This window comes from Oryzias latipes, chromosome 2 (assembly GCF_053564925.1).
Source record: "Oryzias latipes strain Hd-rR chromosome 2, Olatipes_Hd-rR_3.1".
NCBI lineage: Eukaryota > Metazoa > Chordata > Actinopteri > Beloniformes > Adrianichthyidae > Oryzias > Oryzias latipes.
The window spans coordinates 43,946,790-43,963,418 of NC_136238.1; the positions used below are offsets into that span (position 1 = coordinate 43,946,790).

General features: G+C 42.2%; 2 protein-coding genes and 1 long non-coding RNA gene across 7 annotated transcripts in view; 2 read left to right on the forward strand and 1 right to left on the reverse strand.

The window, feature by feature from the left end:
* The window catches only part of LOC144988873 (uncharacterized), a 385,609-nt gene that overhangs the window by 150,217 nt on the left and 218,763 nt on the right, over nt 1-16,629 (forward strand). For 3 of the 5 annotated variants that reach the window (XR_013652930.1, XR_013652931.1, XR_013652928.1), the window contains exons 2-3: nt 129-641; nt 5,154-7,639. The exons of the other annotated variants lie outside the window; for them this stretch is intronic. The gene's annotated coding sequence lies outside the window, so the exon portion shown is untranslated. Of the gene's footprint in view, nt 1-128; nt 642-5,153; nt 7,640-16,629 lie in introns of those variants that run through there. 5 annotated transcript variants of the gene reach the window in all.
* On the forward strand, nt 9,656-11,740 carry LOC144988935 (uncharacterized). Its single transcript, XR_013653032.1, has 2 exons — nt 9,656-11,290; nt 11,390-11,740. It is a non-coding gene; the product is annotated as an uncharacterized LOC144988935 (long non-coding RNA).
* On the reverse strand, nt 13,497-14,858 carry LOC144988912 (uncharacterized). The gene is made up of 2 exons (XM_078940243.1): nt 13,955-14,858; nt 13,497-13,873 (listed from the first exon to the last, which is right to left on the reverse strand). Exon 1 carries the CDS (start codon nt 14,752-14,754, stop codon nt 14,107-14,109), a length of 648 nt encoding a protein of 215 aa, XP_078796369.1. The 5' UTR covers nt 14,755-14,858; the 3' UTR covers nt 13,497-13,873; nt 13,955-14,106.

Genomic DNA, 16,629 nt, shown 5'->3' on the forward strand with positions numbered 1-16,629 from the left:
CTCCAGATTCCTCAGACATTTTCTCCAATGATCACAGGGTTTATTGATGCTTGGAAAAACCCAAAAGTCCTGGAAATGTATAAAAAGTATAAAGAAAATGTTTAAGTGTTGTGTTTGTGTCCCTGCAGTCCTCCCCCAGCATTGGATGACTGAACAGGAACATCTCTGCAACCAGCAGAGGAACTTCAGAGTGGAACCAGAACCTCCCCAGATTAAAGAGGAACAGGAGGAACCAGAACTTCCACAGACTAAAGAGGAACAGGAGGAACCAGAACTTCCACAGATTCAAGAGGAACAGAAGGAACCAGAACCTCCACAGATTAAAGAGGAACAGGAGGGACCAGAACCACAACAGATTCAAGAGGAACCAGAACCTCCACAGATTAAAGAGGAGCCAGAACCTCCACCGATTAAAGAGGAGCCAGAACCTCCACAGGTTATAGAGGAACAGCAGAGCTTTAATGTAACTGATAGTCAGGATGAAGAAGGAAACCAACATGAAGAATCAACATCAACTACAGATAAAGAGACAGAATCAACATCAACTACAGATGAAGAGACAGACCCACAGAACAGAGATCAGAGGAAGAGGAGGGACAGAAGTCATGTCCAAAGTGTGGACAGCTCTCACATGTCAGCAGGTCAGTGTGACTCTGATCTTCATCTCCACACTATCGGTATGTTCACTTCAACAACGGTTCTATCTTGAGCTTCAAGCTCTCCAAACATGCAGTCCATCAACAGCGTGTCCTGGAAGAGTCTCTTCTGTCCCTTCCAGTTGAAAAGACAGAAGACATTGTTGGTCAGTGCAGCCGACAACATTCTTCAAATCAGATGATCTTAGTTAGTCCCTCCAGCTAACGACAAACAGGAAACCTTAACAGATCAAAGAGAAAATTGTTAGCAGATAAAAAAGTCCAATCTGTTTTGTCGTCTGTGGTTCTAAGTTTGTAGTTCAGTTCTTTTCAGCAGATTTCTCTGTCAAACCCAAAATCCATCTAAACCTCTTTGATGTCTCCATGTCTCCAATTCCAGACATTCAGACAGATTCTATTTCCAAAACTACATTTCAAGCTAAAACCCAAAGACAGGGTCCTGCTCATGGATCTGCAGACAGAAAAGATTCCAACCTGAACACATCAGTGAAAAACTGCTTAGTGTCAGAATTGTTCTCCATCTTTTCTGGACTGATTCTTCCTCCAGTGCAGCTTCATCTTCATCAAACTGCTCCTCATTGGTGGGTGGAAACACAACAGGGAGGTTTTTCTGAGTCCAGTTCAGCTCCATGAATGTTCAGGCTGTTTAATGTCAGTGATTTCAGTTCTGCTGAGATTTGCTTCACTTCCATAAGAACCTCAGCAGCATCAGGATCATTTTGTTGATGGTTTGTCTGTGGAATGACATTTCAGACTCATAGCTTCAGTGGAGATCAAGAGTCTGGAACCTTTAACACTAAAAGAACCATTTGATCCAGTTTCTTCCAGACCAAAACCCAACAAGAGCCACAAAGTTCCACTTCACTGTTTAACAAAATACTTTATATTTCTGTTTTTCTGGCTGTTAAGACAATCATTTATCAAATGTAGCTTTTAAAAATGTCCAAAAAAAAAGAATTATGACAGTGATATTAGAACTGTCATGATATTAATTTGTGTGATTAATCAATCATCACCTGTTATTAAGTAATTTTATTAATCTATTTTAATCTAACCTAATAATTGCTGTGAAAAGCCTGATTTTGAGGTATTTTTATTGAAATCTGTGACATTGTGGTGAAGAAAAAGATCTTAATTCTAAAAATCTTTTTAATGTTTCTTATCATATCAGACCTCCAACCTCTACGTTTACACCAACAAGGTGTATTTTTTTTAATTTCAACAATCAAAAAAACAAAAACAAAAGGCAAACCTCAAGTCTAGTCTCTAATTTAACACACGAAACCAGTAGGAACACTTTTCTGAGCAATCTAAAGAAATGTTGACCACACACTTCCTAACACTACAGTACATATCAGGGGTTGAACTAGCTTATCATGATTGGCTACTGGTTGCCCTAAAAACGTGACTCAGACCGCCGGACTAATCACTGTTGCCTGGCTCAAATGGCGATTAGATTTGTTGTTGTTATTACCTGCGTTTACACGGACAAAAGTAATCGGAAAGAATGCCTGATCGGAAGAAAAACACATCATATAAACACGCCGTTCGGAATATTCTCTCCAGATCAGACTTTTTCGGATCAAAAGTTCTTTCCGATAGAGATAGGTGGGTTATGCCGATTGTTCATCTGATGGTGTTGCATGTAAACAGTTCATTTCGATCCTGTGTCACTACTGCTCTGGTTTACGTCATGCATAGACGGTGCGGTGCTCCAGCTTTGAAGCACATACAGGACCGACCGGCTGCTCTGTGCCACCAAACTGTGTTTCTGAGCAGAGCAGCCGGAGTGATAGCTCTGTGTTCGAGGACAGGCTGCTGTTATTCCCACATATTTACGTGCAGCCAAGATGCAGATTGTGGCATTTCCTGCATGGATTTATGTTTTTTAAACAAGGCTAATGTTGTTAGCGCATGTTAGCCCACTCATAACCCTGACTTCTTCTGACTCCGTTCCACCACAAAAAACAGTACTGACCACACAGATTAAAAATAATATGATGATCTAACAGGTGCTTCATAATAAGCATAACAATAATAAAGGACGTTTAGAAGATCATCTTGTATATTACCGAGCTGCCAGCTATCTACTGTGTGGCAGTTTGTTTACACCGGGACTCATTTCTTTTTCCGGTAATTTCAACACTACTGCGCATGCCCAAATGATTTATTCTGACCAAAAGTGTGACCATGTGAACGTTTGTTTCTAATCGGAAAAAGTTTTTCTGGGCCCATGAACACGGTTGAATCTAAATCCGACCGTTGATCCGATCAAGATGTTTTGCACATGAAGCTGCCGCTATTGACAAAAAAGATTATATCAGAACATTACGTTGTTAGCTGCGGTATCTTTTACAGCTATTAAGAATTTTGAACCAATCATGATCCATTTTTAAAAAAAAAAGTAATTGAATGACATGCAGTTATTTTTGTTGTAGTAGGACAACAGGGTCATGATTAGTCAGTACAGAAAGTTTGGTGAAAATAGCTTCAGTATCTTCAGAGCTATTGAGCATCTTTATTATGAGTCATTTCTCTATTAAAATTTGATAAAATATATACAATAAAATAAATATTGACTTTTTTCACAAAGTATTGATTGTAGCATAAATATTTTCATGAGTCTTCATTACCATATAAATGTAGAAATTCATTTGTTTTAGAGAGATTTTTGCAGAATGGTTTTTCCTCGGATATTGCACTTTGTTGACAACGGTGTCTTGGCAGCTGTCTCTCTGCTGTGTCTCCATTTACACCTCAAGAGATCACTTCTCAATAAAAGTCAGGGGAAAAAACATCTTTTTTCCTATTAAATGTATTTGTAGTTCACTCAGTTGTAGCGTGCTGTGATTCACAGCAGCAGATTCAAGCAGTTGAAATCACTTTCTTGAGGTTGTAACTCTAATGAATTTGTCAGTTGTGGTTTTACTTGTCAAACTTTACAGCAAAAGATTTTTACATTCTGTTTTATGTTTTTAAGTTCTCACATCAAATCTTGAAGCTCGTCCATTTTGACAATTTTTACTGTCTGCGCTGCCAGCAGCACCTTTAGACTAACACGCACACATAAACACACCCACCAACACCACCACAGGCAAGTTTCTGACCTCGATTGATGGGGCCCCAGACTTCGGTCCTGGAGGTGATTTCTAAATAAAATGAATACAATAACAGAAATGTGAATGTAACTTTATTAGCAGCATATTCCTAACATAACACAGCTGGTGTTGTGCTGAAATAAGCCTCAGAGACTGTGCCAAACATTTACTATAGATGCCTGCATCTTTACAGTCAATAATGGCAAGAATCTAAAACATTTTATTTGTTTTCAGACTTTTTTCCTTTTAATAATTTCATATGAAAATAATTAGAGACAGAATCAGGTTAAAAGAACATTTTCTGTCAGTCCCTCTGTCCCCTTTCTAGTAAATCTGTCCTATTTATTTCAGCATGATTTAATTTGAGTAAACAGTTATATAACATTACAGACCTGTTTGTACCATTTATGAATTACTTATCTGCATTTTCATTTCCTTAAAAAAAACAAAGAAAATATTATCTTCTATCTTTTACTGGTTCAGACTATTTACTGAAACAGCTGTCCTCATGGGGGGGGGGGGGGGGGTGTAGGGGGCCTTTTTCAGCACAGTTTTATACTGTTGTGCTAAAGAAAACCAAAAATCTTATTTTAAAAATTAATTGTTTTTTGTTGTGCATATTCTGAATGATACTACAATATTTCTTATTGGTGCTTAAAGGCCTGTTCACACCGGGACGAATTTCGCCGGCGATTTTCGCCGACGTTTAACGCCTCGTGACTAAACAAAGGGCACCAATGAGAGTGTGCACACCGACGCGAAAAAACGCCACGCGTCAAAGCGTCAAAAAAAAAAACGCCTCGGGTTCGTTTTTTTTTTTTGACGCCTCGCGTCGAAATCTATTCGACCAATGAGAATGGCGCTTTTGCACACGTGTCTGGAGCTTCTGTAGTTACAGTAAAACACAACTTGGGGGCGCTCAAACACAAAACTGCCTTGCTAACAACACATACCAGCGAAGAAGATAGACGCCAAGTAGCGTCTGCACTGCCGCGAAGAAATAATGACGGACATTCTAAAATATCCCCGAACCAAGCACCAGTTGGAGCTACTGGTCCTTGAAATATTCATGTTTTCTTTGTATTATTCTCAGAAGCGCGTAAATACTTGCCCTCTTCTTCTGAGTGAAAAGCGACTTTAAGAAGCGTAAAGTTGCGCAGCGCCACCTTGTGTACACGAGTATTTCTGTTTACATTAAGCGCCATCTAATGTCAGGGAATGAAATTGCATGTTCGCTCGGCTCATCGTCAGCGAAAATCGCCTGGGTGTGAACACAAAAAACGTGGCGAAAAACGCTGGCGAATAACGCCTGGCGAATATTCGTCCCGGTGTGTACGGGCCTTAACAATAAACAAAGTCACCACAACATATAAAAAGGCCTCTACTTGTGTTTCTGCAGCTCTCCCCCAGTGTTGGATGACTAAAGAGGAAGATCTCTGCATCCAGCAGAGGAACTTCAGAGTGGAACAGGAAGAACCAGAACGTCCACAGACCAAAGAGGAGCAGGAGAAACCAGAACCTCCACAGATTAAAGAGGAACCAGGGGAACTCTGCATCAGTCAGAATGAAGATCAGCTTGATCTGAAGCAGGAGACTGATACCTTGATGAAGATTCCTACTAATGAGGAAGATGAGAACAGTGAAGCAGATCTAAACAATCAGCAGAGCTTTAATGTAACTGATAGTCAGGATGAAGAAGGAAACCAACATGAAGAATCAACATCAATTACAGATGAAGAGACAGAATCATCATCAACTACAGATGGAGAGACAGAATCAACATCAACTACAGATGAAGAGACAGAATCAACATCAACTACAGATGAAGAGACAGACCCTCAGAACAGAGATCAGAGGAAGAGAAAAGACAGAAGTCATGTCCAAAGTGTGGACAGCTCTCACATGTCAGAAGGTCAGTGTGACTCTGATGTTAGAAAAAATCCCAAGAAGACAAATCTTGGTAAGAAACGTAAACAATCTCAAAAAGAAGAGAGACTTTCCTCTATCAAGTCTGGTAAAAACTCAAGATTACTTAGTAACCCGTCTGACTACATGGAAACTGGGTCTGATGAAAGATGTTATATCTGTAAAGAATGTGGTAAAAGCTTTTGTGACAAATCTCTATTCAGAATTCACACAAGAATCCATGCAGAAGATGAGAGATTTTCGTGTAAAGAATGTGAGAAAAGTTTTAATTACATATCTCATCTCAAACAACACATGAGAACTCACACAGGAGAAAAGCCTTTTTCTTGTAAAGAATGTAATAAAAGTTTTAGTCATGCATCTACTCTCAAAACACACATGAGAATTCATACAGGAGAAAAGCCTTTTTCTTGTAAAGAATGTAAAAAAAGTTTTAGTCATGTATCTCATCTCAAAACACACATGAGAACTCACACAGGAGAAAAGCCTTTTTCTTGTAAAGAATGTAAAAAAAGTTTTAGTCGTGTATCTCATCTCCAAACACACATGAGAACTCACACAGGAGAAAAGCCTTTTTCTTGTAAAGAATGTGATAAAAGTTTTCGTGATGTATCTACTCTCAAAAAACACATGAGAACTCACACAGGAGAAAAGCCTTTTTCCTGTAAAGAATGTAATAAAAGTTTTTGTGATGTATCTAATCTCAAATCACACATGAGAACTCACACAGGAGAGAAGCCTTTTTCCTGTAAAGAATGTAATAAAAGTTTTTGTGATGTATCTAATCTCAAAACACACATGAGAACTCACACAGGAGAAAAGCCTTTTTCTTGTAAAGAATGTAAAAAAAGTTTTAGTCGTGTATCTCATCTCCAAAGACACATGAGAACTTGTAAGACTTTTTCTTGACAATGTAAGGATTTAGTGTAAACTCTAAATTCAAAACTTTTCTAATAAGAGGTCGACCTCTCAACCTCTGTACCAGAATCAGAATCAGCAGAATACTTTATTCTACAGGGGAAAGTTCTGTATCTCAAAAAATTATTTCTTTTTATTTCTTTATTTCTTTATTTTATTCCCTTTATTTCTTATTTTAAAATAAGTTTTTAATGCTCAAAGCTTCTGGGGTGAAACCCCAATGTTCTAATGAACTCCATAGCAACCTGAGCTTTCATTTCATGTACACAGAGCCACAGGCTGATGGCCTCCATACCATATTGATGCAGTAACTTCATTAGAGGGAGGCCCAAGTGAGTATTGAATGTGTAGAATTTACATTTTCTACAGACTTTCATTGTTTTGATGTGATATTCTAACTGCCTAGGACAGTTGTTTTGTTTTTATCTTCTCCACAATTACTAAACCACAATTATTAAAAGTAAAAAGTAAAGAATCAATCCATTTCAATCTTTGTATACTGATACTAGACATTGAGTTTTACTGCTGACAAAATATGTACAACCTTTTTACAAAATGAATTATTTTAGATGTACCTGTAAATAGAATTCTTTTAAATAGAGATAAAACTTGAATGTCTTCATTGCTTTTGTAGTTTATGCTAATATGATGTACACATTGTCTGTGTGTGTTTCCACGACATTTGAAATATTTTGTTTGCATCTTTAATTCTAACACTTTTACGTGATCAGTGAACATTTCACTATTATTTTAGCAAAAAGTAGCAACTGCAGTGTATGCTTTGTTAGGTCAAGTAACCATTTAGTAGAGATGGGTATTGTTAAGATTTTATCCATACTACTGTTCTTATCGATCTGCTGCTTTTCAATCCGGTATTCTTATCTGTGTTCTTATTGATACTTTTCTGTGTAAAAACAAGGATGTAGAAGACAAAAAACATACTTTGTACATGAAAACCTTCTATTTTAGAACCATTTAAAACATAATGTATTAATGTAGCGTCATTTACAACACTAAAATAAAATTATCAATAATTCCTAATTTGTCTTTGTAATATTTTTATACACTTTCAGGGAGTAGTTCACAAATTCTTTTTCTTGTTTCCCGCTTTGGAGAATTGGAGAAGGTAAAATGTTTACCCCCCGACACACAAACACACACTGTGAAAAACTGTGACAAAATAAGCCAAAGCGATTCAACTTTAATACCATATCAAAATCTTCAACAGTCCTGCTGCTGGAGACTGGAAAACATCAAATAAATGATCATTAACTTTGTAAGAACAACAACATTGAACCTGTGTGCAAAACAAACAAAAAGTTTTGTTAATGGCAACAGCAGAAAATCTGACAAAGATGGGATGTAGATTGGAAGCAGAATGCCCCCAGCTTTCGGCCCCATGAGTGGATGCCCCCTCTCCACACCCAGCAGAATTCAGGGAGTGTGTGTGCTGTAAACCTCATCCTCAAGGTGGAGTCTGACGTGATTTCAATGAACTGATCCTCCTCAGCAGATCTCAAACCAGCAGCTGCTGCTGCATTAGATGGATCTGTCGGTCAGTCGTATTGAGCTCTGTTTGTCTGGGAAATATTTGAGAAAGAATCCTGGAAGGGAAGAAATGTACAAAGTGAGTAATCCTTTATAAAATGTAAACAAATTAAAAACCACCAGTCTCAGATCTTTAAGATTAACGTTTAATTTCTTTATTAATTTTTTCCTCTCAAGTTTTTTACTCTTAAAACGGTGACTGACTCCACGTGTAAGCGCCTTACATCACACGCCGCTCCCCCCCTTCCTGCAATGTGTGAGGTCTGTTTTTAGTGCACTTGCGCACGCACACTCACATCTCACAACACACACTTTTTTCCATTCCTCAACAAATTTGATCACAGTTGCAGAAGAAGCAAGGTGTAGGTATTTTAAGGGGCGACAGTGGCTCAGGTGGTTGAGCAGGTCGTCCAATGATCGAAGGGTCGGCGGTTCGATCCCTGCTCCCACCAGCCAAATGTCGTTGTATCCTTGGGCAAGACACTTCACCCTCCTTGCCTCCAGTGTGGCCTCCACTGGTGTGTGAATGTGCATGAATGATCCAGGTGATGGTCAGAGGGGGTGTAGGCGCGAAATGGCAGCCACGCCTCTGTCAAACTTTTTAAGTGAAAATATGAAATATTTGCTGCTTTTCAATAATTTTTTACTCTATGAAATATATATTTTTTTGCTTTCAAAAACTTTTTTGTTTTTAAAAACGTTTCTTGCGTTTGCAAAATGCATGTTTTCGCATGAAATGTGTCAAATCTCGCTTTTTTCCTATCTTTGATTTTACTGAGTTAACTTTCAGCTTGACGTGACAAAGCTGCCATCGAAAAGCTGCTGATTGGTCCAGAATCTAACCAATCAAATTGCCGTATTTATCTAACATGGTGTCTGCTACAGAGGCTCAAAAACTGAACCAGTTCTTCTTACCCTCAATTTTGTCTTTTTGGATGAAGACGTTTAAATTTTTTAATAATATTAACAATAATTCATACTTTTTCTTTTTTTAGCATTGGTTAATTTTTAAGTAAGATTTGTGAATTTATGGCTGAGGATCTCTGAAACTGTAAAGTTTATCTGCTGACATTAAATCAACATGCTGGTCAGACGTGCACACACAGGACCCTAGGGGGGTTTGAACACCTGCCCTTTCTGCCTCCTATTCAAAAGTGTCCTCTTTGTTTTGAATGAACATGAATACATTTCTGTTCAGCTGCGTCCACACTGACCGCCTCTCTTTCACCGCGCGGATAATTCTCTGCTCGCCGTCTGTCCACAAATGTGTTCCTGAGCTGGACGCCGCCTGTGGGCGGAGCTTCCAGCTAATGTTTTCAGCCTGATGGCGACATGGAGCGGTGTCTGTGTTTCTGTCATTTCCACTGCATGAAGACACGGATGATGCTGAGAGGTCAGGTTTCTGGATGATGAAGAGTTCTCCAGAATCATGGGGAATCACGTCTCCATGTCTGGATCCTTCAGATTCTCTCCGTTCAGTCATCTTCTCGCCTTCACGCCATCCAACGCTCAAATGGCGCTGCAGGACCTCAGATGGCGTTTGTACCATTGACTTAACTTTGAAAGTGGCTACGTCCACCGCTCAAATGGTACCAGAACCACTGAAGAACGGACCTGCAGAATCCTCACAGCAACAGCAGGAGAACATTCATTCTCAGTCACACTGTTGCATTCTGGGAAGGAAAGCTGGAAGACAGGGCTGCTCCATCCTGGTCCTAGAGATCTACCAACCTGCCTGTTTTCCAGATCTCCAAGCCCTGCTAGCTGCTGATTGGCTCCATCAGATGTCTCCAGATTGTGACTGGATGAACACACCTGGTCCAGGTGATCAGCAGGAAGGAGTGCAGGGAGAGCTGGAGAACAGGCAGGTGGTAGATGTCCAGGAGCAGGAAGGAGCAGCCCTGCTGTAGGACGTCTGTGTTTCCAACATCTGGATTCAACTGGATTCCTGTTGATTCTGCCTGCAGCACATTGTGCACATCCACATCAAGAGCCTCCAGTGTTTGATTCTTCCAAGTCTGGGATCAAGTGAACAAACTCATGTTGACTAGAGTTTGCTGACATCCAATTGACAATTGGATGACTTTCAGCTCCAGGGATCAGAAAGGAGTCGTCTCCAGGTGACTTCATCTCTGGTCGTCTGCTTTCAAGGAGCAAAAAGTCTTTTCCCACTTGGAGCCCCGCCCCTCTGGAATCCTGATCCTGATGCTGGTGGTCTCTCTGCAGCTGCTTCTGGATCCTGGGCCTTTAGCCTCCTTCAGCTCATGGTTCCTCTGTCAGTCTCTTCTCTTCAGAGGCCTGTCAGCACATTCAGATCAGCTCAGATCCATCCAGACCTCTGCAGGAGCAGACACCTGGAAAACATCCTCCATCACCTGGAACACCACCAGCAGCCGTGGAGCCGCTCAGTCAGTGTGAGGTCAAAGGTCAGACGTGATGTAAGGTTCTGCTCTGAGCAGTGCCGGTGAACTTGAGAAACAGACTGTTTCCTGGAAGGCATAACATCCAGAATGTGTGGCTTCCTGTTCCCCATAAAGTGTTGCAGCGTCTGGGTGGGGATTCGCCTGTTGACTCCTCTAGGCCACCCCGCAACGTACACCGTAATGAACTACGGCTTTGTCCCAGAGTACAAAGGGGGGCTGTGATGGTGCCCCTTGTGGCAGAGGAGAATGGTGAGTTAGATGCCAATGGGGGGGCTGATGACTCAGTGTCCTTGTGCCAAGCACTGAGTCCAGTCTGGAAGTTCAAGGACCTGGTTCTTGTAGGGGGGGGGGGCTGAGGCTTCAGCTGCTTCTTTTGACACTTAAAATTTTCTTTAAAATGAAAACATTTTAAATGATCTAAATACAATTATTTATTAAAATTAAATTATTTTGAATACATCTACTTATTTTTCTCAAAAGCTCTTGTTGGATTAGTACGACGGAGTATTAGGGCCACCAAAAAAAAAAAAAATTAGAGCCACCAAAAAAAAAAAAAAAAGTAAAATTACGAGATTTTATCTCGTAAATTTAGGAGATAAAAACTCGTAAATTTAGGAGAAAAAAGTCGTAATTTTAGGAGATTACAGTGGAAGTTAGCATGCAGAGCAGCAGGTGAACGCCGTGCAGCAGCAGAGCAGACCGACTAAACTTTGTTGAACAGGTGAGCTGAATGTTTATTGATAACGTTCCAAATGTCTGGAAGCTTATTTGTTTGATTTACGATTCATTAAAGTTTTATTTATTGATGGTTGGTTTGCAGGATCTCTGCAGCCCGATGAAGCCGTCGTCGGTGTCCCTGCAGCTGTTCGCTTGAATCCTTTCTCCACCAAAGACAAGACTCTACGTCTGTGTGACGCTTCCGTCACACAAAAGGAGGAGCACTTTTTTGGCATTTTCAACGTTCCAAAGCTAATATAAAACACTATTTTCATTCCTCTTTATTGTTTTATGCTGAAACGGGACATTTCATCTGCAGAAGGGGGCGTTTGTAAGACTGTTTACTTCCGCATTGATGTTGGGATGACAGGTTCATGACGTAATGAGACAAATGAACTTCAGAAAATGTGAATGAAAATGAGAATAAAGGCTGCAGCGATTGTCTACACCCAAACGTGTCTCTGAGCTCCTTATTTTACATATTAAACTCCGCTTTACTGACACTGAACCCTGGAAAGACTTCTACACGGAAAATAATCTGATTCTGAGTCGCCAAAAGGTTCAGAATCTCTTTGTTTTAAACCTATAATAATCCGGAAATGAAGCTTCACAAAAGGCTCCACATACTTCATCTTCAAGCTAGGTTCCGATAAACGGACAACTTCGGTGTTTTTTCCTTAATCTACGACTTTTTTCTCGTAAATTTATGAGATTTTAAGTCGTAAATTTATGAGATAAAAATTCGTAAATGTACGAGTTTTTATCTCCTAAATTTATGAGATAAAATCTCGTAATTTTACTTTTTTTTTTTTTTTTTGGTGGCTCTAATTTTTTTTTTTTGGTGGCCCTAATACTCCGTCGTAGATTAGGACTCACTAATGAACTGAAATAGTCTTCAGATTGATTTTCACCAATTTTATTATGAATTCATGTTTTTCTGTCATATTTACTGCACCTCTGAAATGTTTTAGACTGCAGTTTTAAGACTTCCAGAATAGATTTCAATGAAACTCAAGAGTCCAAACTGAACTTTGAGACTTTGACTTGAAAGCAAACAGTGACGTTAGCGTCTGCAGACTGAGTCCAGCTGTGATCAGATCTAATCCCAGGTTTTCAAAGCAGAAACTTCCTTCACCAGACTGGACCAGTTGCAGTCAAAGAAGACGGACGTGTTCATCTAATAACAGTCCATTCAGTTGCTGCTTTGAACAAACTTCAAGTTTGTTACAAAAGATCAAAACCAGACAGTTTCTGAGCAAAAGTTAATGTGGATAAAGTTCATTACAGAGCAGATTAAGAATCATGTAGTGAAAACAGGAAATGAACAAACAGCATTTCCTCTTTAGGACAGGAAAAACATAGACTTCCTTTTTCTGATCCTAAACTGATGAAGCTCTAACTTCAAATAGAATAACATCAAATTTGGTCTAATTTTTACCTTCAGTAACTACATTTTATATTTTATTAATCTGTGATTCATCCTTTCACTCTGACATCACTCACAAATGTACTGACACTAAAAACATTGAGTGGGAGGAGCCAAGACTTTCTTTTATATGATTTAGTCATCATCAAAGAGGAAAGGAACATTTACAGTGAGAGACCAACAACCTAAGAATGACTCTGTTACTGGAATTCATCTTTATTTTCATGGTTCAGTCTGGAGGTAATATTTCTTACTTTTACTTTAAACCACATATAGTCGGTCTATTTTATGAATTACATGATTTTCTTTGTTTAAAAAATATGTGTTTTGTAAAAGTAGATTATTAATAGAATAAAGATGATTACATTTTGTTTTTGATAAAAATATGTTTTCAATTGAAGATTCCTCAGGAAGAAAAAACATCTTTAGTGTAATTAGTTTTGTATAAAAACAAATGCAAATTCAGTTTTAAAGTTCAATTTTATGCAAAAATACGTATTTGAATGCTGACAGCTGAAGCTGTGAGGATGAAGAAGAATGTTAACACAGTAAAGAAGCATCAAAAAGTGGAAATATTTGCTAAAACTGAACTAACTACCTTAAACCAAAATGACTTTTTCTATTTGAACTGCTAAAACTGCACTAAATGGTAATAAAGGTGAAAAGAACCAGTTTTCTTGAGTAAAACAAGAATTGAGGAAGAAACTAAAAGGAAGACTTGTAAGGACACAAATAACAAAGCTACAGGTTTCAGAAACTGATTGACTGATATTTTAGCAAAAAAAAATTACTTTTAAGGATTTGAAGTGTCATGATCGGACTACTAGGGAGACCCAGATGCTGGAACCCGGAAGAAACTCAGGAAGGCGTTGTATTTAACAGGATGTTTTAATTATAGAAGTCAGGGGACGTCGTGGATGCAGGAAACTGCTGTGGCGAGGTGGAGCGCCGAGGACGGCGTTCACAGTCCGTGACGTGGTGGAGCGCCGAGGGCGGCGTGACCGGCTTGAGGCGAGACGTGGACGCTGAGGACAGCGTAATCAGCTTGAGGCGAGGCGTGAACGCTGAGGACAGCGTAACCAGCTTGAGGCAAGGCGAGGACGTCGAGGATGATGTAATCAGCGTGGAGCGAGGAACCAGCGTGACCAATGGAGTGAAGACCTGAAGACGTGAGACAGACGGTAAGTACAAGCTAGGATTACTAAAGCGAGAGTAACTTAACTTGAGGCCAGGCGTGATCACCGGAGTGAGTATAACGGACTGGCGTAGTATGCTGGGATGGATCTCCTTAAGAAGGTCTGCCAGGTGATGAGATGATGCAGGTCAGCTGGTTCCAATGAAGGAGCAGGGAGGGGAGGAGTAGCAGCCGGAGGAACCGTGACAGTACCCCCCCCTCAACGACCGCCCCCAGGCGGTCCCGGACGACGATCAGGGTGGTCCCGAAAGAAATCGTCAATGAGGGTACGGTCCAGAATGAGGGAGCGGGAGATCCATGAGCGCTCCTCCGGACCGTAACCCTCCCAGTCCACCAGAAACTGGAAACCGCGCCCCCGGCGGCGGACGTCCAACACCTTGCTGGCGGTGTAGGCAGGAGCGCCGTCGATGACCCGGGCGGGCGGTGGGGAAGCGGACGGCGGGCACAAAGGACTCTCCTGGACAGGCTTAAGCTGCGAGACATGAAACGTGGGGTGCACCTTAAGCGCCGCCGGGAGCCGCAGCCGCACACAGGAGGGGTTTATGACCCTCTCGACGGGGTAAGGTCCAATGTAGCGTGGAGCCAGTTTACGGGAGGTGGCCTGGAGCGGTATGTCCCGTGAAGACAGCCAAACCCTCTGTCCCGGTTGGTAGGCGGGGCTCTCCACCCTGTGGCGATTAGCGATCCTGCAGTTCCTCTCTCTAGTGCGCAGGAGAGCGGCCCTGGCCTGAGTCCATATACGCTGGGCGCGTCGCAGGTGATGCTGAACCGACGGGACCGCCAAGTCCAGCTCCTGGGAGGGGAACAAGGGTGGAGAGTATCCGAGGGACGCTTCAAACGGGGACATACCGGTAGCAGCAGACGGATGGCTGTTGTGGGCGTACTCGATCCATGCCAGGAATGAAGACCAGTTGGAGGGGTTTTGGGCGGCCACACAACGGAGGGCGGCCTCGAGCTCCTTGTTTGCACGCTCCGCTTGCCCATTTGACTGGGGATGATGACCGGATGTGAGGCTAACCGTGGCACCCAGAGCAGAACAGAAAGCCCGCCAGACCTGGGATATGAACTGGGGCCCGCGGTCGGAGACAATATCACTGGGGATGCCGTGATGCCTGAATACCTCTCGAACCAAGACGTCAGCCATCTCGGTGGCCGTGGGCAGCTTGGGAAGGGGAATGAAATGGGCAGCCTTGGAAAAACGGTCGACAACTGTAAGAATGACGGTGTTATCCTGAGAGGCCGGCAACCCAGTGATGAAGTCCATGGCGAGATGGGACCAGGGCCGCTGCGGAACAGGTAAAGGATGGAGGAGACCAGCAGGCGGCGAGTTGGAAGACTTAGAGCGGGCGCAGACGTCGCAAGCCGCAACGAATTCCCTCACGTCCCGAGCCATGGAAGGCCAGAAAAATCTACGTTGCACGAGCCTCAGGGTTCTATGAATGCCGCCATGGCAAGCAATACGCGACGTGTGCCCCCAAACCAGGACATCCGAGCGGAGGGAGGAGGGGACGTAAAGAGTTCCAGGGGGGGCCGGAGGATGGTCAGGTTCCTCTCCCTGAGCTTGGATGACCCTGCTCTCAATGTCCCATGTCAAATTACCCACAATACATGTGGGGGGAATAATGGGAGAGCTGTCCTGGTCATCCCCTGAACAAAATAAACGTGAGAGGGCATCTGGTTTAATGTTCCTGCTACCCGGCCGGTAGGTGATAGTGAAATCAAACCTGTCAAAAAAAAGGCACCAACGGGCCTGACGTGAATTAAGGCGTTTAGCTGTACGTAGGTAGGCGAGATTTTTATGATCCGTCCAAACGATGAACGGATGTTCAGCCCCCTCGAGCCAGTGACGCCATTCCTCCAGAGCGAGTTTAATGGCGAGGAGTTCGCGGTTACCGACGTCATAATTTCTCTCCGCCGTAGAAAGCTTCCTAGAGAAGAACGCACATGGTTTCAGTTTCCCCGAGCCAACCTCCCGTTGGGAAAGAATCGCTCCCACACCAGAATCGGAAGCGTCGACCTCGACAACGAACTGTCGGAGAGGATCAGGCTGTGATAGAATGGGAGCGGAAGTAAAGAGGTGCTTAAGTCTAGTGAATGCGGATTGAGCTTCGGGGGTCCAGAGAAACGGTTTAGTAACGGAGGTGAGTTGAGTCAACGGAGCGGCAATGCTGCTATAGTTCCTTATGAAGCGACGGTAGAAATTTGCGAAGCCGAGGAACCTCTGAAGTTGTTTACGGGAAGTGGGAGGTTCCCAGCTGGTGACGGCCGCGATCTTGGCCGGATCGGGGCGAATGTTACCAGAGTCAATGATGAAACCCAGAAATGAAATGGTGGGTACATGAAACTCGCACTTTTCGGCTTTAACATATAGTCGGTTCTCTAAAAGCCGTGAGAGAACCTGGCGGACATGGTGGGTGTGTTCATCCAGATCGCGTGAATAAATAAGGATGTCGTCAAGGTAAACAAAGACGAAGCGGTTCAAAAAATCACGAAGAACATCGTTAACGAGATTCTGGAAGGTAGCAGGAGCGTTGGTGAGCCCAAAAGGCATCACCAAATACTCGAAATGACCGAGTGGGGTGTTAAAGGCGGTCTTCCACTCGTCCCCCTCCCTCATGCGAACCAAATAATAAGCGTTACGGAGGTCCAACTTGGAAAAGACTCGAGCGTCCTGAACAGAATGTAGAGCAGAGTCAATAAGCGGAAGGGAATATTTATTTTT

Excerpts from the sequence above, each read along its gene's own strand:
- LOC144988912 (XM_078940243.1), bottom strand. The coding sequence starts at position 14,754 with ATGTCCCCGTTTGAAGCGTCCCTCGGATACTCTCCACCCTTGTTCCCC.